The sequence below is a fragment of the Sarcophilus harrisii genome, chromosome 1 (assembly GCF_902635505.1).
Source record: "Sarcophilus harrisii chromosome 1, mSarHar1.11, whole genome shotgun sequence".
Lineage (NCBI taxonomy): Eukaryota > Metazoa > Chordata > Mammalia > Dasyuromorphia > Dasyuridae > Sarcophilus > Sarcophilus harrisii.
In genome coordinates, this window is record NC_045426.1 from 60,229,390 (window position 1) to 60,254,398 (window position 25,009).

At 39.7% G+C, this 25,009-nt stretch overlaps 1 protein-coding gene across 6 annotated transcripts in view; it reads right to left on the reverse strand.

Annotated features, from left to right (window-relative positions):
* IQSEC1 (IQ motif and Sec7 domain ArfGEF 1) overlaps nt 1-25,009 on the reverse strand; it is a 741,922-nt gene that overhangs the window by 85,178 nt on the left and 631,735 nt on the right. The window contains exon 1 of one of the 6 annotated variants that reach the window (XM_031945978.1): nt 19,042-19,440. The exons of the other annotated variants lie outside the window; for them this stretch is intronic. Coding sequence (XP_031801838.1) covers nt 19,042-19,106 — 65 coding nt within the window. The 5' untranslated portion in view covers nt 19,107-19,440. Of the gene's footprint in view, nt 1-19,041; nt 19,441-25,009 lie in introns of those variants that run through there. 6 annotated transcript variants of the gene reach the window in all.

Consider the following 25,009-nt stretch of genomic DNA (forward strand, 5'->3'; position numbering starts at 1 on the left):
CACACAAACTGTGACCCAAGCCCACCTCTCTTGGCTTCAGTTTCCCCATCTCTATACTAATGTTCTCTATGGTCCCTTCCAGTTCTTACATTCCTTAAAGTGTATAATTATATGAATCATACTCACTTGTGTCCTAGCTCAGGCCAGTGTATCCTGTCCAATTACTTTGAATGTTTTTGGCTGAGACTATTCAGAGCTTTTAAAAAAATGAACATAAAAACCATACTTTAATTGAACTTAAAAAAAAAAAAGGAGGCATTTTGTTAACACCATTTAAAAACTAAACAAAACAAAACAAACTTCTCATGAGATTTTTCTCTGCATTGGAGCGGGTCCCATGTACCAAATTAAGATGGGCCATCCATCTTTTAGGAAATCTCTCCCAAGTCAGGGCTTTAGTGCACCCTAAGTAACCCATATAGAAAGGAAGCAGAAAGGAGTAAGGTAGGAAAGAGGAGGAGAAAAAACCCAAAACACGAGTGTGATACTCTTTGGATTCCTTCAATCCTCACATCAACACAAACACAGTGGCCTTGACCACAGCTCTGCTGTCACTCCCTCTTGAGCACAGATATTCATGGCACCCAATTCCTGCAGACTAATTAAGTCTACTTTAACTGCAGGTAGAATAGATGATTGCCTGCACACTGTAATTTTATAGGGGCCCCGAGAAAGGCTGCAGTCCCCTCAAAAGCCTGTTCTGCTTCCAGAATAATGTCTACAGTTCCACCCCTGGAGTTTCATTTCTTTTAACTTATATTTTGACTCCCCATTAAAAAGTAAATACCCTGGGGCTGAGTAATACTTAAAGCTAACATTAGTCATTTATACTGCAGGATAAATAAATTTCTTGAGAACAGGTTTTGTTAGAGAGAATGCAGAGATAGCATCAGGGCACTAGGTAATGGGGGTTAACTGTTCAGTAAAGAAGGCACTGAATGGGTTCCAAAGATAATCTTTGCCTACTTTCTTTTTTTTGCTGAGGGCTCCTCAGTGTGCAGAGGGAGATAAGATTTATCCCTCCATCCTGCCTTTGTAGCAGTGGTAGTCCATTCAGGGGTCTTTTCAATTATCCAGCACTGGAAAATTCAAAATTGGTGTGTGTGTGTGTGTGTGTGTGTGTGTGTGTAAAAAATACAAAACTATCAACAATGACTGTTTCAAAGCAAGAAACTATTTTTAGATTCTTGCTCATTTCCATATTCAGCATTCCACATGTCAGCTGCTGCCTCCGCCTGAGACAGGCAAGTTGGTAGTGAAATGTGGTTAGCAATTATGGAGAGGGGATTTTAATCAGATTTGTGGTAAGCTCTGCTCCCTGATATTCTTTTCTGGAATCTCCAATGATTGCATCCATATTCTCTAGGGTACCACCTGAGCAACATACCTGGGAGTTCACTTTGCCCCACCCCCTACCATAGGCCATTATTAATGAATGTGAGTAAAGGAGGAAATACCAGAAATACCTTTATAATTATCCTGCCCAGAGAGGCAGGGATACAGACTAGATCAGCACCAGCTTTACTAGAGATTATACTAGTGGTGACCTATATGGTGTGCTTGGAAGGATTCCAACAAAGTCCCCTGCCCCAAAAATATCTCCCAAATGAACGGCTGAAATTCCAGCCTCAGTGATTCATTTCCTTGTGTTGTCTTGTTCCTGTGGTTTTCTTCACAAATACTCTTGCAAATTTAGTGAAAAACTGAGTCCTTTTAAGTCTTCTAAACATCATGAATGGATAAGCTGAATCTAATTAAAGTGGAATTATTTCAAAAGGGGCAATGGAAGAGCCTTTTCCCAGAACATGACTTATTTCTCCATCAAGGAAGGGCCAGGGGGGAAAAACTCCCCAGGATATCTTAGCAATACAGGGACTGTCTCTTCCTCCCTGTAACAAAACACTTTGAAGGACTGTCTTTCTACTGCCTAGAGAGCTTAAGGCAGCATCTTTGAAGGCCCAGTGGAACTGTGGGAGTGGCAGCATAAAGAACAATTTTTTAAAGGACAATCGGGTGGTGAGGAAAGTCCAGAAACGCAAACCACATCTTCCCACTACTTTCTTTCACAGTTGTGGAGTCACTTTGGTGAAAATAGACCAGGGAACTAAAAATGGCCATTTAAAAATGGAGCTTACTGCTTCTGGCCCCAGGGTAATTGAGAAATGTCACACCACAAGTCAAATGATGGCAGGTGGCTACCTCTTCTAAAAACTTGGTCACTGGCCTTTGGAGAATACGTTGTTATTGCAAAAGAATAAATCAAGACCAAGGTCAAGGAGCTTCCCAGACCCCAGGAGGCCATCCTCGATTAAGAGAGTTGGTAACCATTATCCCCCTCCCCATGACTTTAAGACAAGGGAGATGAATAGTATATTCTCCCTCTGGAAAAAAATTGGGAACCCTTGATATAATTAAATATGATACCTTGGTATGAAACAAAGCTGGCCACTGCTTGGCATTATTATGCCTGCCAGGACAGAGATGTCTGTGATAGCCCCCCCAAACCCTCTGGTTGTCTCTGCTATAAATATACCCCTTCCCTTTTCTGAAGTCTTCTATGCTTGGAACCTTCCAAACTGGAACATTCCATGATCCATGTAACCTCACTAATTGGCAGCCTGTGACATCAGAGCTAAGAAACCAATCAGACAAGCCTAAGGAAAACTCCATCCTTACCTACAAAACCCTTGGTTCCAGTTCTCATTGATAATGCCGGATGGACTATTAGGTATGGAATGAGACTCAGGGACTCTCATTGAACTGAGGAAGGGTTAGAACTTGCAGTAATCTGGGGCCAGTTCTGAAGGGCAACAGTTCTCAGGATTATTGATTATTGATCCCCTTCATTCTCCTCCTATATCCCTAAATTCATCGCAGGGACTCCTCTGCTGAATAAGTCATGATTCTCTCCATATTTTTCTGGTAGCTATGATCTCACTGGCCCTCTTCTCTGATCTCCTTCTGGCTACCCATAGGTATCTCAAGTTAAATATTATGCTTTCTTTTGTATTAGTGAAAATTCACTAAGGACTTTTCTATTTTCCATTAGGCTTGAGGTCTTCATGACAATTTAAAGAAATAATAAATGTCACCATATTTACCATGAATTTTATTCTCATTTTAATAAAATTTCATTTACTACTATCCAAAACTATACAAATACACCTCTCTGTATGTGTATGCATAAACACAGTTTTCTTCCTTACTTTATGGGGAAAGGCAATTAGAAAGAAAAAAAAAAAAAACAGCTCACCCTCCTAATACACTTCCATAAACCAATTCTCCTCCCAGGGGATAGATGTTCAAAGGTTATTAGTCTTTTGGCCAAATCTTCCATTCTATGCACCTCCTATCTATGATCCTAGTCAATGGAAATTTACCCTTGAACCATGATTCTTATGTCATGCAAGATTTTCTTTTCTTTTTTTGCTGAGGCAATTTGGGGTTAAGTGACTTGCCCAGGGTCACATAGCTAGGAAGTATTAAGTGTCTGAGACCAGATTTGAACTCTGGTCCTCCTGACTTCAGGGCTGTTGCTCTATCCACTGTGCCACCTAGCTGCCCCAAGATTTTCAATGAACAAAAAAAAATTCAGCAATGAAACCATCAGATATGTGGGGTTTCAAGGTTTACCAGATGCATTCCTCACAACAATCCTCATAAAATAAGTAGTGCAAATCTGCTTCCCCATTTTACAGAGCTATAGTAAGAAAGTTTAAATGATTTGTCCAATAACCCAGATAAGAAGTGTTGAACCAAGTCTCCAAATTCATAGCTCAACCCACTTCTCTGTAAGGTCAACTTAAGGTGTGTTTTCTCCAAATGGTTTTTCACAGGTTTCTAATAATTGGATCTTCCAGCTAATGGAATCAAACCATGATTGTTCACAGTGAATCCAGGAAGCAATAATCTCTAATTAACTGATGAAATTTTAAAAAGATTTTTTTAAAAAAGGTGTTTTTTTTTAATGGCATTTCTCCTATACCCCTCTGCTAATTACTCTCCACGTCCAAATGTTAGTAACTAAGAAGAATTCATTCAAAAAAAGAGACTTCTGTCTTGTTTCCATGCTTTTCCATGCTTTAGTATAGTATAACATGCTTTAGGCTGAATATCAGCATTCCCATTATCCAGTTTATTGTGGAGGCTCCAGGGGCGGAAGATCCATGTTCTAACTCTGAGCACAAGAATATGTGCTTCATCAGGAATATGAACAGTTTCTTCTTTGTTGCCACCTCCTAGTGAGAGGAGGGGATAGTAATCTAAGATATCACCAGGCACATAAACTCCCTCAAAGGAGGGAATGCTGGTCTACTCCCTAATAGAGAGCATTATACCTAGAAGAAGCTTCATAAAATGTTTGCTGAACAAATGAATGACAATCTTCTACATTTGTAAAGATGCTTTATACTCTTCAAGGAGCTTTCACATCCTTATGGGATCATTACATCAGTCTTGTGGGATAGTTATGAGGAGCACTGCTATCACCAATAAGATACTTCTTTAGGCTTCTACACTCTCGTCAAATATCTAGGGGGTTTAGTGGATTTCAGGAGCAATAAATCAATCATGTGAAATGACAAGCAACCCTGCCCTCACTAAAATAAAAAAATGGCCAAGTTAATGCCATCTTAGGTTGCCCTAAAGTAAGGCACAGAATCCAGGATAAGGAGGTGATGGTCTTATTGTACTCTGATCTCAGTCACACTATATCTGGAAGACTATGTCTGGTCCTGGGTGTCAATCACACTTTAGGGAAAGACATGGATAAGAATGTTTATAAGAAAGCAACTACCATGGTAAGGAGCCTTGAGATGAAACATTAGTTGAACAAAAAGGAGATCTTTACTGTACAGAAAATTTAGGGGGTTATTGTAGCAGTCTTTTAAGTAGGGCCATCTTAGGAATAAAACTGCTTTTACTTGACTCAGGGTTAGAAATAGAAGCTAAGAGTAGAAGTCATGGTAAGGCAGATTTAGCCTATTATTAAGAAAAGACTCCTAATATTAATTTTCCTAAAAGGGAACAGGCTTCCTTAGGGAGGTAATAATGAGGCTAGAGAACAACTTATTGGGGATGTGAAGGGATTCTTGTTCAAAATCCAGATTAGATAACTTTGAAGAATGTTTCTCCTACTTAGATTCTGAGATCTGTTAAGAATGGAATTATGAGAAAGGACTTTGTGAAGGACTGGGGCTGGAAGAATGGATAAGACTTGGAAAAACAGAAAGGAGTAGGAAACACAGTAAAAATACAGAGATGATAATGGCAAAGAATTATTAAGCTACAGAGGGAACAGAGTATTTTGGCTTATGGAAGTGAGGTCATATGGAGGAATCACATTGACACTGAAGCTTTTCTAGACCTAAGAGGGAGATACATTATACTTGAACTGCTCTCTGTAGCAAAGACTCCAAAACTGTCTGGAAGCAAAAACACCATACTCTTCTCATGTGAGTATATCTTTTGAAATCATTTTACATTTAAAAATAAATTTAAGAGCAGAGTATCATCATTGGAAGGTATATAGTGAAACCCTTAAAAATGTGTCCACTTGATTAAACAAATTGTGAACATTAGTAGAACTACATATTTCTGTGAGAAATGATGATGAACTTGATGAATGCAGAGAAGCGTGGAAGATTTATGTGAACTGATGTACTGTGAAATAAGTAAAGCCAAAATCCACTGTGTACAACAGCTATAACAATGTAAATAGAAAGATTAACGACTACCACTACAAAACAATCACTTATGAATATTGCAACATTAGGAAAAAAAAAAAACAACAACAACAAGCCTGATCTCAAACAAGAGCTCTAAAAAAACTTAAACCTCTTGTTTAAGATCAGGCTTGTTTTTTTTCTCCTTTTTTTTGCTACTTTGCAGAGGCAAGAAGTTCACAGATATAAAACACTGCATATATTTTAGGGTTTTTTTGCTCTCTAAATATTGTTTAGTTATAATGATTTTTTTAACCTCTCCTTTCTCTTTTTCTTTTCTTTAATATATATATATATATATATATATATATATATATATATATATATACACATGCATACATATATAAATATATTTGTTGTTGTTGTTGTTGTTAAATGGGATGACTCCCTGGGAGAGGAAAGGTAGAAGAATATGGGGGAAATGTAGGCAATGGAAAAACCAAAAGACAGCTATAAATTTTAATTTGGAAAAAATGTGTCCACATAGAGCATATAGAGTTTTCAAACTTTCAGGTTTGATCTATAGGTTATCATTGTTATCACTGTTCATTTATCTCCTAACAAGTTTCCTGTTAAAGATTTTCTAATATATAGTATACATAAATTTAAAGCTGAAAAAGGACTTAGAATATACCCCTAGAGACTACATTCCTAATTGTAGGTGTCACAAGACTGTTCTGGATCATCTCCAAAATTGGATCTAGATCTAGAACTCTTTACCCTGTACTATCTATTTAACTTTTCACTTTTCTGTTGAGTAGAAGGACATTCAGACTAAGGAGAATAATAATGATTATAATAATAGCTAGCACTAACATTGGGCTAGCACTTGGCATATATTATCTCATTTGATCCTCAAAACAAGCCTGTGAAGTATTCCTATATTGCAGACAAGAGAAATTGAAGTAAATTGCATTGAGGTATTAAATATCTGATGTGGGATTTGAATTCAGGACCTTGATTCCAGATCCAGATCTCTATACATGAAGATCCCTTACTTTCTCTAAAACAAAGATGGTCAAGAGTGAATTAAGTTAGGAAATCATAGCAAAATAGCATCTTCAGTTCTTCTGATAAATTATATCTACCACTCCAAATCCAATAATGGAAAAACTTACAGATGTAATTTATAAACTAATTCTGATAATTTTAGAATTGCAGAAGTATGGAGGATTTTAGGGACCATGTTACTTCCCTTCATCCTGGGAAGCACCAATAGCTTTTATAACAACCCAAATGAGTCCATATGACTACAGATTTAGGGCAGGGGACTTCAGAGGATATATCTAGTATGGATTGGGTGAAACCTCATTTTATAGAGGAAGAAACAGGTATACAGAGAGATTATGTGATTTGCCCATCACATGATAAAAAATGGCAGAGCTGGGATTCAAAGCCAAATCCTTTGCTCTCAAATCCAATACCCTTTCTAGTATACCACACCACCTCAAATGGACCTCAGATGCTCCCATGAAGAATAGGAGAGGAGTAGGAGTACAAGTTACAGGCAAATATAATTATTTAGAAAAATAGATTTTTAAATTAGATTGATAAATTTGACATAGATCCCTGGGAAAAAAAATAAAGATTATTAAATGAGTGGTTTGAAAAAGCTTAGAGTGCAAATAGGAACAACCATGGGTTCATCAAGAATAAGTAATATCAAAGCAATCTCTTTTTTTTTTTTTTTTTTTTTTGACAGGGGCCCAGAGTCCTAAAATCAGAGCCATGTTACAAAACACACCTGAATTTCATAAAGTATTTAACAAAAACTCTCAGTATAGAGTCAGTATGTCATGGATAAAAGCACATTAGATTTGGAAGTAATAAGTTTGTGTTTAAATCCTGGCTTATATACTCTTTATATGACCTTGAGCAAATCAACTAATTTGAGCTTCCATTTTCTTATCTGTAAAATGGGATGAATAACATTTATGTTGACTTACTGGTTACCATGTGGAAAAGTTTGTAAATTTTAAAATGCCATATAAATAGGAGTTATTAGAGACAATATAAAGATGGATGGACATGCATTCAGAAGCCCTGGGTTTGAATCCTATCACAGACACTTATAAGATAGGAAATGATTGGCAAGTTGTGGTAAAACAAATTTTAAAGTGCTCTAAACTTTGCTCTGCAAACCCTAAAGTCAGTTATAAAATCTATTGTTATTATTATATAAATGTAAGGAAAAATACTAATTATTATCAAAAATATATCTTTGGGGGCTGGTTGACAATAAAGTTAGGTGGATTCAAAGCTGGCTGATGTTCTGATTCTGGGATTCTATGATTCTATAAAGCAATTTAGTTTTTGAAGATTAGTTTATTGGAATGATGTGTGGATGGCCTATAAAAGCTTGAAAGAAGCATTGAGGGAGAAAGGACACACCTGTCTAGCTAGTAAGATCAGCCAAATCTGCTCAAGCCATCCAGAGTGTCACAAATAACAAAATCAGATCAAAACTCGTAGCTAGGGAAAAGAGGCTTAACTTTCCCTCATTAATAAACAACAAATAACAGAGATAGTTTGATCTTCCAGATGGGAATTATATAATCCTAGCATGTGAGAACTAAAGGGGGCCTAGGGTCATCTGCTCCAACCCTCATGGTTTACAAAGGAGAAAGCTGAGATCCAAATTGGTGATATTATTTGTTCAAAATCATAATGCCAATGAAAGGCATGTCTTAAATTGGAACTCAGGTTTCTTGACTCCTAGAGCCTACTGCTAATCTACTTTTAACACAGTTTTCCACTGCAAAAAAAGTGAATAGAACCCAGTGGTTACACCTTCCCTTTGCATGCAAGGTATTTGGGTCAGGTTGAGAAAAATAAAGATGGCAAGAACCATCCAAAACCCAAAACATATAGTCCTGGGTTCTACAACATCGGGACAATAATCTTGATTCTCCAAATCAGAAGAATCTCAGAGGCTATCCATCCCACCCTATACCTGACAAGAATCCTCTCTACACCAGTGGTAAAAAATGCCACTAAAGCATATGTGAAAATCCCTGGGGGGCCACATATTGACTTAGAAAAACACACGTTAACATTATTTATGTTGTATTACATTTTCATTTTGCTAAGTATTTTCCAATTACATTTTAATCTGGTCCAGATTACACTGGGAAGGACTGTGTTTGATACCTTCACTCTACAGAATTATTAACAAGATATTATTTAGCCATTACTTGAAAGACCTGTCATAATAGGAAGCCTGTCATCTACTAGGCTGCCCATTCCACTTTTGGTTAGTGTTAATTGTGGATAAAATTTTGATTTACATTGATTTAAAATCCCCCTTTTCAGCTTCCATTCATTTTTCCTTACAAAGAGAACAAATCTTACTCTGTTTGCATAAAACAGCCTTTCAAATACTTGAAAATAGCTATCACATTTCCCACTGAGTATTCTTTTCTCTAGGCTAAACCATCCCCATGTCATTCAACTGGACTTGATAATCTTTTACATTTAAAATCTTTAGGTGGTATGTATGATCTAGAACCTATCACCATTCCAGTCACTATCCTGTGGATGTTCTCCATCTTTTTAATTTCCTTCCTAAAATGGGGCAAGTAGAACTGAGTCCAGATGTGTGCTGGCTAGGACAGAGTACAGAATACAATTTCTTTTGTTCTAGATACCAACTACTCGACAGTGTCGTGAATTCAGGGCTAGTTGTGGACAAAATATGAGAACAGAGAGAAAAAGAGAGCTAACATGACCATGTCTGGAAGGGAAAAGAAGCCCCTCTGATGGCATAAACATGGGTCCAACCATTGGAAAAATGAGTCTGATGGCAAAGACCCAGGCCCGGCCCTACCCTTTATAGCAGCTTCCAAAGACAAAGCACTCTCATAGCCACATATGATCACATAAATCTCTGACTATTATTCCTACTTGGTCATCAGTCATTTTTCTTTCTCTATCCAGTCCCAGATTCTGGCCCATCAATCCCTATCTAGAAGAAACACAAAGGATGTTCCCTGAGAGTGATAACAAGGCAAGAATTGCTTCAGGTACATGATTAAAATCATGCAGAGCCCAGCATCACTCCTCATTATCTTCCTAGGCTATTTCACATTTTTTATTAAGTGAATAAAAAATTTAATTAGAAAAAATGTTCACATTTAAATTACAGCTCTGGAAGGCATATGGGGAATCAAAAATGATGGTTTATGTTTCCAAGCATACTCCTCCCCTCAAATGACACCAGAAAGTAAGGGAAGCGACACATTTGTCACTCCTTTCTACCCATATATAAATTATGATTCCTTGTCAACATATACCTCCAATCAAGGGTTTTCCTGGAAGGGACAAGGAGCATGTAATGTATTTTCTATCAGGTTAGCAGGACATATTTTTATGATGCCAGGCCATTGGGAAAAGCTCCAAAAACGGCCTATACTATCTTGCTAACAGAATCTATTTTTAGAGCATCTGCAAAGCAAGACACCTAATATTGTACCCTAGGCACATAGAAAGGACTCTGAAGGGTCATGCACTCAATTCAATTCAGTTCAAGAAACAATTATTATATGGAATCCACAAAACTAGGTATTAGGGGAAGAGGGCGGAGAGGGAGTTCTTAGAATTTATAATCTAGGATAGTATTTCTTAAACTGAGGTCTTTGAACTTTTTAAAAACATATTTTGAAAACCATCTTTCTATATAATTGATTTCTTTTGTGCCCCCCTACATATTTTATTTATGCAGTTACAAATATTATTCTGAAGATTCCATAAGCTTTACCTGCTGAAAGGGTACAATGTAATTGTATAACATTATACTGTCCCCCTGTCATATTTTTCTACTGCTTCTCATCCTTCCCATTCAGCTTATCATCCTCCTATTTTCTCCCACATCCTGCTTTGGGTGATGGTTAAAGATGGGGTGAGAAAATGGGGCAGGAAATAGTGGATAAAAAGAGAAAGGTAAATTTGTATATTGCTGGTAGCACTACAATTTGATTCAATCTGACAATTCATAACAAGAACTATAAAACTATTCATATCTTTTGATTCTATTTTTGGGAGTGAAACTCAAGAAAGTAACCCAAAAGGAAAAACAAAAAGCAATTTGTACCAAGTTGTTCATCTCAGTGCTATTTATAATAGCAAAAAAAAAAAAAAAGAAATTGGAAACAACCCAAATTGCTAACAATAGGGCAGTGCTAAGCAAATTCTTGTATGAAATTACATACTAGGGCAGAGGTTCTTAACTATTTTTGTGTTATGGACCCCTCGGGTAGTCTGTTGAATTCTATAAAGCCCATTTCAGATTAATGTTTTAAAATGCATAAAATAAAAATACAGTAGATTACAAAGGAAGCCAATTAATATTGATATAGTTATCAAAATTTTATTTAAAATAATTTGGAACTGAGGTAATAAAGCTGTTGAAAATTATAAATGTGGTAGATATGTTAATATATAGAAAGCTGCATATAAAATATCAAGTTAAAAGAACAGGACACAAGATAGTATGCACACACTGATTACAGATGTGTAAAAATGTGTATATTTAAAAAGATCAAGAGAGAAGCTTTTTTTCTTTGTTCAAAATATGCATATATCTGTGTAGCTACTCTAACGTCCCAGGCCCACTCATTCAGATGGTTCTGTCTCTATTTCCAATCATTGTCAGTACCAGTCTCAGCACCTGTTTCATTTGCCCTTCCCTGCCCGAGTTTGAGTTCCAGCCCTGGAATGGAAAAATCTTTGTAGTAGTTTGTCCAAAGGAAGGAGGGAAGAAAACACAAAGATACTGTCCTTGAGTTGAAGCCTAGGCAGAACTGGCAAAAGATTTACTCACATCTTCAAAGGGGTGGAAGCAGCAACCAAAAAAGGTACAAAGAAAGAGCAGTGAATTATGCTGTTTAAGCTTCAAGAGATTACTTTAAGGACATCCATCTTGAGAGTGTTATTGTAAAATGAGATCTGGGTTCCTAAAGGGGCAGTTCTCAGTGAATTTAGAAGATGCTTCAAGTATTGTTTCTTTACTGGTACCAGGCTAGAGCAAGAGTTGTTTATCTAGCATCCATTATTTGATTGGGGGGGAGTAGGGGGGAGGAATCCTGTGAACTCAAAAAAAAAAATTACATCTTTATTTTCACTAACTTCCAATTGAAATTTAACATTTCCTTCAATTAATTAAAAACATTATTCTGAAAAGTGATCCATAGGTTTTAGACCAACAGAAGGATCCATAATACCAAAATGAATTAACTATTTTGGAGGAAATTGACCCAAATACCCCAGGGTAAGTCTAAAACATAGATTATACATCAAGTTATTATCCTTAGTTAGGGTGGCCTGAAAACCAATAGGTGAAGAAGCTGTGAGTTCTACATCAAACAAGTTACTTTAGTAACTATATGTTACTAAATAATATGTTTAGCTGTTACTATATGTTATATGTTACTAAATAATATGTTTAGCTATATGTTCATTGTCAGGGATGCCAGGGCTGGGTGGAGAAGGGAGAAAAGGTGGGATTCATACTTATGTAGTGGAATGCATGGCCATTCCAACTCTAGAATTCTATGACTATTCCTAGACCACAAATAGTCTTCTCTGTCAAATTTCCTACAACTCCACAATTCCATCTATCTACAATATCTAAGGAATTCTTGCCAACAACAAAATTGAACAGCAGGCAACCTGTATTTTGCAATTTCTCAACTCTACAGGCAATGCAATTTCCATAACACTCTTTAATTTTCCACTTCTTGGTGGACCATTTCAGTTCACTGATTTGTAATACCATATTTTAAAAATATACATGCAGCAGCCCAGAGGTTTAGTCTCTTCTGACTGAGTTTTCAATCTGTTATACCACTTTGAATTTCCACTTCCTCAAAACATAAGATGAAAACCTCATTGCTCCTTAATTTTTCTTCCTATCTTTCCTTTGCTCTATTGTTTAACTCTGGACCACTGGGCAGAAGCAGACAACTGTGTTAACTCAAGCATGATGATTTGAAGCCTCCAGGCCAAGTTGTCCTCAAGCAGAAAAAGCAAAAAGTTTGTTAGCATGATGGAACTACCGAGTTCACATCTGACACTATGAATCCCTGAGTACATTGATATATATAAAGAAAGAAAAAAAATGACCCAGTGGAAAAAGAAAAGGAAGGAGGAAATAGTGAGTGAGCAAATAAGAAAGGTATAAAGAAGTATAGTATTAATGAAAAGAAGGAAGAATAGAATTTTTTTAAAAATCAGAGTTCAAAAATCATGGTTGTAGCTATGTGAATTTCACCCCAGTTTCCTCATCTATAATGAAGAGGCTAGCCTGAATGATTTTGAAGGGCTTAAAGGTTATTTAATGGAAAAAGTACTGGATTTGGAGTCATGGTAGTTTGGAATTTCAGCTCTACTACACACTAGTACCTTTCAACTGTAAGAAAGGGCTTCCCTTTTCTGCACCTTAATCTCATCAGTTCAATGAAGGGGGTTAGCCTAGAATTATTCCAGCTCTGACAGCTGGATTCTATGAAGAGAAGATTAATGTTGACAGATAAATTCCTCCTGGACACTAATTTTAGCCCATTTCAGGGGAAGACTATTCATTTGTGCTAACAAGGGGGAGGACTCAATCATTCCAGATATTCCAGTTTACAAATGATCCTCCCTTCCTGTACCAAGCTTACTGGCTCAAATGCATTTGGTATCTCTGAAGTAGTTAAAGTGTGGTAACTGCCTTTTGTTTATTCATGATATTGAATCAGAATATATACCCAGAAAGGCAACTTTGGAAATCATGTCTGATACCTTTATTGTTGAGAAAAACCAGGTCAAGTCCATATGAAGGGACATTTTAAAGGTCAATTAATGGTATATCGAGGACCTAGAATGCAATTCTTCTGACTTTAGGCCCATTTTTTCTCCCACATTTAAAAAAAAAAACCAAAACAACAACAAGTTTTATAGCCTATAGTCTTGGATATCTACAACATTCAATTTGATATAAAAACAAATCATTGAGGATAAAGCTACTGCATCACTGCTTTGCTAGGGCATCCTGTCTGAGAAGTGGAAAGGAGCTGTTTGGGTCTGAGAGTTATAAAGGTTTGGGCAAAGCACCAAAGAGCAAATAGCTGAGGTCCCATGGTCAAATCACAGCTCTGTAGCTGAATATTTAAAGCAGTTTGGAAGCCTAGGAAGAACCTTAGACACCTAGTCTTTTCAGAAAGCCACAAGAATATATCCTCATGTTCCCTGCCACTAAATGCTTTTGCTGAATTTTATTTAACTTCCTTCCCCCCAAAGGAATGTTTTATCAGAAACAAAAAACAGGTAACATCACCTAGAGTTTATTCACTTAGAGAAGGAGTAGAGCAGTGGACCTTTGAATCCTTTCTGGTCCTAGTTCTGATTCTGAGCATAAGCTTCTTACTGAACATAAATCCAGAACACTTTTGGATTTGGAACGAAGAGATGAGTTTGAACTCCGGCTCATCATGGCATCATGGACAAGGCCCTTGATTTTGCCATACCTTGTTTGTCCTATCATCTTAAAATGAGAGTGATAAAACTTATATTTTCTACCTCACAGGGTTGTGATGAGTAAGCATTGCAAGCCTTGAAGCACCTTGGAAATGTGAACTATGAAGCATGTAATAATCATATAAAGGTATATGAGCAAAATCATGCACCATGGCTGTCTGCTGGACCTCAGAGAGAGAATTAAAGCACCAGCGATTTTAGAACAAAGCCCATCGTTCCCAACTGTGTGACAATACTCAGCAACAAATGCAAAAATGTTATGTGACGACCACCATCAGCTTTAAGGAGGAGAAAGATCATTACAACCTAATTAAAAACAAAAGGGAAAAAAATCCTCATTAAAACCATACCCTAGGAGGACAGTAAAGGAAGAAATATCTTTAATTAACCAGCATTTAAGTCCCTGAAACTAAAATGGAGGTTTACTATTCCAAATACAGAAATACATAAAAATGGTACTACTTGAGCTGCACCCATGATCATCACAAAATACTGACCATAAATGCAGGATAACTATGCCTGTCAGCAACTAGAAGGGGTTCTTAGGTATTCTGTGAATGCCTTACACTAGGAAATTCCCCAACTTAGGGCAGTGCCATTTATCAGATATATAATAAGTGTGCTGCTAGGTGGCAGTAGGCCATATTTCTATCCATAAACTCCATCAATTTTTTTCTTATATCAGCTCTGGCTCATCAGGTTGGAGCTGACCAAACAAACAGCTCTCCAAGTCCATATCAATTAATTTCTCAAGAGAGATTATGAGTTTTAGGCTCATTAGATTTGTTTTTAGGACAAATTATATTTAAGAACCTAAGTGCCCTCCCCTGTTCCATTAAGTCATTTTCTTTTCCACTCAAAATCAATCTCTCCCCAGAGTCTGTGGCTATAGTAGATCACAGTTTCAATGAACCAAATTGTATTTTTTCTTTAAGTTTTCTGGAGTGATATTCCAGCCATGAATAGGAGGAAAATAAATAAATTATAAAATGTAAAAATTGGGAAAAGACCTCAGAGATCATTCTACTCACACACCCCTCAAATTTTTTCTCTTTCCCTGATCATGTAGCCCATGAGACCCGTTTCCATCCAGGACTAAAGCTTGCACTAGGGCATGAGCCAAAACCTCATTTACATAAATGTTGTTAGAACTAGAACCCAAGAAAACTAATGCATCACTTGGTATGTCGTGTATTAAGCACCTACTATGTGCCAAGTATTAATGATAATGTGAATTTGATATTTCACAGGACCTTGAACTCTCAAAATGGTATTGCCTCAGTAGAGAGTAGGAGGGTAATGTGGTGGGCCAGTAATAGTGTATTTACTCAAGTACACTATTTTAAATGGTCTCTGACTTATTTGGTGTAAGGGTTTCTCCCTGTGTCACAGACCCACATGTTGGGGACCACCTGGCAGATATTATACAAGGAAACAGGCTCTCACACAGTTCATCTTCAGCAACCCTAATGATCCTTTTTCTTTCCCTTCTCCCAAAGTCCTGTTTGCTAAACCATCAGGCTGTTTATATAGGCAGTTGTCAGGATAAGCCATTATTCTGGAGCTGAAGTTGTGTAAATATTAACACAATCAGTACAGAGTTCGGCTTCCTTGGGAATAGACATAAAATTCTAGCTGGGCCAGTAGAATCTTCTAAAGGTCATTCCTTGCCTCTAGGCCAGTCTACACCACCAAAATATCCCAAACAGAGGGTGAAAGCTCCTTGTATTAAAAGATATTTTATGACCTCCCTCCATCAATCAATCAATCAATACTTATTAAATTCTTATTATGTGCCAGGCACTATGTTACAGAATGAGGAAACAAATATAAAAGAGAAACTAATCCCTGACCAAAAGGAGCTTATATAAATATAAATAAATAAATACACACATACACACACACACACACACACACACACACATATGTAGGTGTATGCATGTATATACCTTGTATATGTATGTGCATATATATGTGTGTAGATATATACACACTATATATATCTATATCAACAAGGTGTTTTTCAGCCATTGTTTGAAAGACCCATAATAAAAAAAAGCTTGCTATACTATTTTGATTATTGGTAATTGTTAGAAAAGAAAATTTCATTACATTGATCTGAAATCTGCCTCTTTTTCCTACAAAAAGAACAAGTCTAATTTTGCTTATGTAAGACAGCCTTTCAAATATTGGAAGAAAGTTCTATCGCATCTCCCACAAAGTAGTCTTTTCTTTAGGTTAAACCATCCCCATTTCATTCATCTTGGTTTTAAATTTTTTTTTACATTAAATATCTTTAGGTAGTATGTGTGATCTACAATCTATCAGCTGGCTTCTTAAGTCTCAGTTAAAATTCTACCTTCTACAGGAAGCCTTTCTAGATTCTCCTTAATTCCCTCTGTTGATTATTTCCAATTTATCTTGTATGTAGTTGTTTTGCATATTGTCTCCCCCATTAAACCAATCTCTTTAAGAGTACGGACTATCTTTTGCCTTTTTCTTTTGATCTCACAGAAAGGCACAACAAAAATTTTTTGTTGCTGTTGCTGAGCATAGTGCCTGGCAGATTACAAGCACTTAATAAAGGTTTATTGACATGACTTACTTCACACAATTTGTGCCCTAGAAATCTCACAGAATCGAGATCCTGATAGTATTCCTGAGAGGAATGTCTAAAGGGCAACCTTAATACCATAGAGGCAAGGGAAGTGTGCCAAACCTGCTGATTTCCTCTGGGAGATTTCTCAGACCACATATCAGGATGCTAATGCAGATGCAAGGGATTAAGGTGGTGATCACACCAGTACAAAATAAAGCCTGGGTAACCTTAAAAATAAGTGGTCACTGTGTATACCTGTGTCTTGGTCCTGCCTGACATTTGGGGAAAAGCTGTCTTCCACCTCCTCTGAGAACAGAACAGCGGAAATGGACTGGAAGCATAACAGGAGAGATTCTGAAGGTGATTATTTTCAAGAGTTAGGGATACGGTAAGGAAGAGACTAGCCCTGTGATTTCATTAAAATAGAAAAATTCCCTCTGCCAGTGAAAGCTGGCACTTCACAATTTCTAGTATCAAAGAGTTATCTAGAGACCTGAGTGAGAGACTGTGACTTGTTCAGGATCAACAGACATCAGATGTGCCAAAGGTACAACTTGAACTTATTTTCCTAGATAGTCCTCTAGAATTCTACCAGGAATTCGGCCTTTCACTGGAAGAATATAAGAACGTGCATCTTCCCTCATTTCAGTCTGGATATAATAACTGAGTTGTCATAATTGAAGCAATTTAGTTATTAGCCAAGGTGACTTCTTAAGGTCTCTTGTTTTTGTATTTTATGTGGGAAGAAAGAAGCTTGCTGAAAGGAAGCAAGGAAGAAATGAGAATACCATACTGAGCTGATAATCATAAAGACATTAGGTTCCCAGGAGTAACTCTTAAGACCTGGAAGAAGTCACTAAAGTGGTTTTAATTCAAAGACATTTTCTTTGCACCCCCATTTCCCCAAATAAAGTTCATACCTTACTGAGTATTAAGCTTGAGGAAAAGGCCAGTTCCCTAACTTCCTACAGGCTGCAGGAGATGGAATTAATAAGAACACCAATGTGTAAGTTTTTCTAACTTCATAGCAGAAAGGATGCCAAAGGCATCTCCCAAACACATCTTCAGGGTCCAAAACTGTTCATTACCAAGGGTTGGGGTGGAGCAAGAGCTGTTTAAAGAAACAGGTCTGTAACCACCCAGGAGTGCTGTGTGGAACACTCTAAAATGTTTAAAAATAAAGATCATATAGCACCAGGAGGGATCTTTGCCCTGAGTCACAGTTAAAAGGCCCCTCCTCCTGGTCTCTGCCCAGTACAGTTCCCTGCAGTGGAACCCAAGTGTGCAGCTGTGCTGTCGGTGAGGGGGAGGGGAGCACTGGGCACTCAGATATGAAATCTATATTCATCACACACAGGCATATTCACACAGACATTAATGCAAAAATTAATTCACACTTTACAGATCTGCATGTAGATTCTTTCACATACCTCTGGATTTACACAAGTACATTCACAGACCCAGGACCAAAATACATTCACACAAAAGATCTGACACACACAAATGCACTCACGGACTTCCTCACACACACACAGAATAAATGCTTGTGCTCACATTTCTAGGCTCTCACACAAAGGCACAACAAATATTTTCTCAGACACACAAATACATTCATATTTATATTTGCAGACTTTCTCAGACAGAACTTAGCACAGTGCTTGGCACACCGTAGAAGGGAAATCATTGCTTGACTGACAGATCCATACTGGGGCACATAAATCTACCAGTGCCGTTTCAGCCTGTCATGCACAAATACACACCTTGGCACTCAGTCTCTGTCTCTGTCTCTCTGTGTCTCTGTCTCTATCTGTCTGTCTCTCTCTCTCTCTCTCTCTCACGCGACCGCACACACACTCACTCCTAACTCTTGCACAAACGCAGCTGCCCAGGAGCACCCACTCCCCTCAGACCACCACATCCCCCTTCCCCTCCCCCCCACGCCCAGACCAGTGGCTCCTTCTGGCCAGGCTCGGCCCCAGGGGCCACACTTGCACCCCCACGCCCGTGGACTCTCAGTGCTCTGTTTGCTCGCATTCATGGACACTCGGAGCCATTCCCCCCGGCACACGCAGGCACGCACGGACGCACACTCCGAAATGACAAGCGGCAGAGCCCGAGCCCGGAGCCCCGAGGCCGGGGCTGGAGGTGGTAGCAGCGGCGCCCCCTCCCCGGCCCGGCCCGGCCCGGCGGCCCCTCCAGCCTTACCAGCTGTCAAGCTCCAGCTCCAGCAGCGACTGGGTCCGCTCCGAGTTGCAGTGCAGGCACCACATGGCTGGGCCGGGGCTGCGACCGGCGGTCCGGCCGGCCCCCGACTAACCTAGCCCTCCGGTGCTGACCTCGGCCGCGGCGGCCGCCGCCACCTCCGAGCCCGCGCTCGCTGCCAGCCTCGCCGCCGCTACCGCCGACCTTCTGCCCGGAGGCTGCCCTGGAGCCCAGCCCCCAGCCCCCGGCCCCGGCCCCGGCCCGGCCTCGGCCTCGGCCACGAGCCCGAGCCCGCAGCCGAGCGGGGCTGCGCGAGGGAGCGCTGGGCACCAAGCAATGGGACCCAACAGTCCGCCGGCCGGCCAGGGAAGGAAGGAGCCCGGGGCGGGAGGACTGTGAGGGGAGGGGGCGGGGGGAAGAGGGAGGGGGACAGGAGAGAGAGCAGAGGGGAGGGGGGAAGAGAACGGAGGAAAGGGGGAGGAGAGGGGAGGGGAGAGCAAAGAGGAGGGGGCAAGAGAGAAGGGAGGGGAGAGAGTAGAGGGAACGAGGGAAATGAGCGGAGAGGAGAGAAGAAAGGGGGCGCTGGAGGGGAGGGGGGCGCTGGAGGGAAAGAAGAGAGGGAAGGGGGGACTAGAGAGAAAAGAGGGGAGGGAAGACACTGGTGGGAGGGGAAAAGGGAAAAACAGTGAACGAAAAAAAAGAGAGGAGAGAGCAGAAAGAGGGAGAGAGAAGAGAGATGGAGACGAGAGGAGCAAAAAGGGGATTGTAGAGGAAAAGATGAGTGAGAAAAGGAAAGATGGGAGAGCTGGAGGTGAGAATGGAGGGAAGAAAGGGATGGGGTAAAGAGGAAGGGAGAGGGGAGTACAGAGGAGTAAGCTGGACTGGGGAGATGAGAAAGGATAAGAATGGGAATAAGAGATCTTGCCCCGCACCCCAGACTTGAGTCTTGTAACCCCAGTTACAAACAGGTAGTTTCAGGGCGCAAAGCTGAAATGCAAATAGCTGCAGGACAGATGCTGCTCAAACTGCCCCCCCCCAAAAAAAAAGTCTGTCTGGAGGGTTTCTCCATTTGCTTTCCCCATCTCTTTCCCCCCTCCCCAATATCTTGGAAAAGCAGCCCGGCTCTGGGCTCTGGGCTCTGGACCCAGGCCAGATCCCCAGCACAGGCCCCATCATGCGTCTGGGGAGTCGGGAGGCCAACCCATAAAGTGAGCCCGCCCCATCAGCCGCCAGGAAACCGGGAATTCCAGGAGAGGAGGGGAGGGGAGGTAGGGACAAGAGATCCATCCTCCTCTGCAGACCCAGCATCCCTCACACTAGAAAGAAGTGGTCGCAAAGCTGGTGGGTGCATCATAACCATGGGAACCACCACTTCCCCTTCTCAATGCCCCCCTGTCCCCTAGCTGCCTTGATAGGAAAAATAACGGGAATTTTAGTTTCCTCATCTGAAACATGAAGGAGCTGGATTAGATAACCTTTGAGTTTCCTTTTGGCTCTAAATTTAGGTCCTTTATGAACTCCCAGCTATTCTCACAGTCACAACCTCCCTTAGCACAGAGGAGGTAAAGATCCTAATTCCCTCCTTACCCTCCCCCCCCAAAAAAAAAAATCCCACCCCAAACCACTCTGTTAACAGTATTGACACAGTTCTTAGACAGGGCCAAAGCTCATTCCTCTCAGGGTCTTGCCTTTTTCAGCTGTATAATGAAGGGCTTGGGCCCCAAGATTTCTTCCTTACTGAAATGTGATGTTAGAATGATAACAGCTAAATCTAACTCTATGATTCTATAGATAAGAAAATGAGGTTGTTAGTATCTCTACAGAGCAATCCATCCCTTAGTGAAGGCCAGGGAACCTCCCCACTCTGGACCCCATTAAAACCAACCACTTCTTCAAATTTAAATATTTCCCTTGGCTTCTATTTTCTTATTTTTTGTACTCAATAAAAATTGGCCTGATTTAGGGGTGGGGATTCCAGTGCTGATGTAACCAGTTAGATGGTTAATATTTATTTTGATTTAGGTTTTGACTAGAAGCAAGATCTTTGTACCTATTTCCAGCCCGTACTCTACATTTCCCCAAGGTAGACAGGTATGAATAATGATGACTACATTAGTATAGGTATGTGTATAAACATATTGTCCAAGGTCCAGGGATAGAATGTGTTTTTCCCTATGTAAAAAGATTAAGAGAGGTCACCTGGCCAGTGATTGAGATCCTTGTAAAAAGGAGAGTTGAGGGGCAGCTAGGTGGTGCAGTGGATAGAGCATCAGCCCTGAAGTCAGGAAGACCTGAATTCAAATTTGATCTCAGTTAACACTTCCTAGCTGTGTGACCCTAGGCAAGTCACTTAACCCCAATTGCCTCAGCAAAAAAAAAAAAAGAAAAAAAAAAAAGGGGGGGGGGGGAAGATTCCTGAGCTTAGAGGACAGAAAAGTCACCCAGATCAGACTTAGTTACTCTACCTGTGGTATTCATTCTCCGGGCCAGCATCCTCAGGAAGTAGGGAGCCTCCTTTCTTTGGAGGCTGGTTGGTAGGCAGGGTAGTAGCAGGATGTGACTCATACCAGAGGACATCAGAATTTGTACTCGCTGGGCTTTCATCTGGAGGGATCTCAAAGAGCCTTACAGATGAGCATAATTCATACAGCAGATAGGGAAACTGGGGCACGGGGAAGTCTGAGAAGCCTCAGGCAGGTTTAAGAACAGGCACTATCCCAGTCTAACCATCCAGCTGGCATACTCCCTCCCAGTAGGAATTTAAACAAGAGACTGTTTTATGTGAGGGTCTGATAACAAGGCTACGCTGGATCCAAATAACCCCCAAGAAATGTTCTCTCTCTCTCTCTCTCTCTTTTTTTCTTCTGGCTTCTCTTACTAAGGACTTGCAGTGTTTTCTCTGCTTAATTTAAAAATAATCAACAAAGCTGCTCTGGTTATTTCTTTGAATAATGCTCACACTGAGTCCTTCTGAAAAAGGAAGGGGCCTTTTCAATCCAGTAGCTAATAAGCCCTACAGAACTGCAACCACACCCACTATGCATCTGTCTTGGGGGGAAAAAGGACTTGAAATGGTCAGGTCTGGAAAAACTTGCAGAGCAACCTGAAAAAGGCAGGCTAAAAATAGGTTTTAATAAATGGGCCAGAAAGAGAACTCCCTCAAACTCAGCTGTTCTCTGGTTTTGCAGGCTTCATTGGCCAGCCATGACATCTACAAAACATTTCTTCCCCAAGAATTCCAGGAACTTCTCCCATGCACGGAGCCCCAGCCTTAGGAATGGTTTTGGCTGCATTGCAAGGGCTGGGATTTAGAAGAATGGACTTGAGTTTCCTTGTGAGCATTCATTAAGAGCAGAGGAACAGGCCCTTGGAAACTAAATGCCTATTAATTTTCTACTCTGTTTTGCTATGTTTTGGTCTGTGTGTGTGTGTGTTTCTATAGAGTTAACTGTACCGGGTATTAATAATTCAATACTCAATGTGAGGAAGGAAGCAGGAAAAAAAAAAAAAAGAAAGAAAAAGGAAGAAGTTATACCTTCAAAAGACTAAAGGCAACTGATCTCTATAGCAAATCAGATGGCCAAGACTGATTCTTAAAACCCATCCAAATCACAAAATATGAGAGTTCTTTTTATTAAGGAGCAGAATCTCAAAAGTTGAAAGAAATCCCCAAGTACACTTTTAAATATTTCTTACACAAACAAAAAAAAAAATTCCTTCCCTTTTGAAGCCTTCTCTGATCTCCCACCACTTTTGCTCTACACCCCACCAAAAAGTTTTTTCCCCCTATTATTGGTGGAACTCGTGATACCCTGACAAGCGTCGTCTTGAAGACCCTGATGAAAGAGTAACTCAGTTTTTCCTGAGGTGGCCCATTTAATTTTGGACACCTCTATCATAATTTTTTCCTCTTAAGCCAAGAATTGTACAAATATTTCCATTTGACAGAAAATAAACTAAATGACTCAACCAGATTCACACAGCTCACAAGCTTCAAAGGAAATTCTTGAACTCAGGTTTTTTGTCACCACGGCCAGTGCTCTCTCTCCACTGTACCACAAATTCCCAAAGAACACAAAGTGCATATCATTTGCCCCTCACAGGCACTTTCCTTCTTTGAAGAACTTAAAAGATCCAACTTCTTAAGTCCATTCTAGGGTTCATGGGTTTGGGGAGAGTCCTATCACCACTTTCCCCTGAAAGGGTTTCATTTGAGCTTAGGTTGCAACTGTCTTCTGGTGCCAATGAATCAGAAGTCAGGATTTTGGACTTTGGTTCTTGATCTAATCCCAAGACTACAAATCCTTTGATGACCTTGGCTGTGCTCTGATGATTTGTTCACAGTGTCCTGTTCTGTCCCTTCCCTTGTAACGCACTAGTTAACTATCACAAAAACACAATATTTCAGTGTCTCATGTTTCATTACCAGAGGGAAAAGTTAAGAACTAGGAGAAATGGATCCTTCTCTATCTGGGATAAGACAACAAAGCAAAACTCTAGAGTAGCTGAAAATTCGTTTTTAATAGGTCTTCTGTCATGGCAACAAGCACACAGGAGCATTCAGAGACACTGGGGACAGCTACCTGATCCCTAGTTTTTTATAAAAAGGCCATAGCAATTTCTGAAGCCCTCCTGATACAGGATGCCAAGATGAAGGGGCAAAGTACTAGAGTCCTTCTGAGTATAGTGTCTCATCCCTGGGCATCACTTAGCAACATGTCTCACTGGGAAGAAGTTAGAAGTTTATTGGTTTAGAATGTTACCTGAGTTCAGAATGTTAGTTTTCCTCCAATTATCAACATCCAAAATCTCTGAGTCATAGGGGAGTCTTTCCTTCCTCTCTCTGATCCCCAAATCCAGTCTCTTGCCAAGTACAATCTATTCTATTTCTAAAGTAGCTCTCAGTTCTCCTGCTTTCTGATTTCATTTCTGCCAAGCTAATTTAGATTCCAGCCCCCCTTTTATAGACTATTGCAATGGCCTTGTGGATTCTTGTGCTCTAGAGCTGGAAGCAATGAGCAAGTCGACCCTTTATTTTACAGGTGCTGGGAACACACTCTCTCCTATGTCTCTGCCTTTTGGAATCCCTGGTTTCCGTTAAGTCTCATTTTACAAAGGTTACCTTCTTTCCTAAGTTTTTTCCTGGTTGTCTCAACAGCTAATAGTGCCTTCCTCTATTGGGGTTACTTTGTATCTACTCTAAGGATCTCTAGTGTATATCTACTTGTTTATTTATGTCCTCATTAAAATGTAAGCTCCTTGAGGGCAGGTACTGTTTTTGCCTGAAGTATCTGTACAGTTTGGCCCTACAGTGAGCCCTTAATAAATGCTTGTTGATTGACAGATGTTATAAGGACTCCTTATGACCTCCAGGAGCAAATACAAAATCCTCTGTTTGGATTTTGAAAGCCCTTTATAACCTGAACCTTGCCTACTTTTCCTGTCTTTCTATACCTTACTCTCAGTGATTATTTCTTACTTTTCAATCCAATTATACTGGCATTCTTATTGTCCTCAAGCACATTCTATTATGTGAATCCGGTGATTTTTTGCTTTTTGTTTTTGTTTCTTTTCTTCTTTTCTTTTTTTGCTGGCTGCCCTACTTTTTTTTTCCCCCCAAGAACTTTCTCCTTATCTTTTCTGACTCTTGGTTTCCCTGACTTCTTTTAAGTCTTAGCTAAAGTTCTACCTTCTGCATTTTAGAAACCTTTTCCAATCCTCCTTAATCAGATCAATGTCTTCCCTTCAGGATTACCTCTAATTTAGCCCGAGCATAGCTTGAAATTTATTGGATTGTTTTCATGTTGTCTTCCCCCATTGGACTGTGAACTCCATGACAGCATGAATGATTTTTTTGCATTTCTTTGTATCTTCAGTGCTGGCCATTAATAAATGCTCGTTAACTTGATTGATAATAATAATTGATATTTATCTACTTTTTTTTTAAGGTTTACAAAGTACCAAACATCCA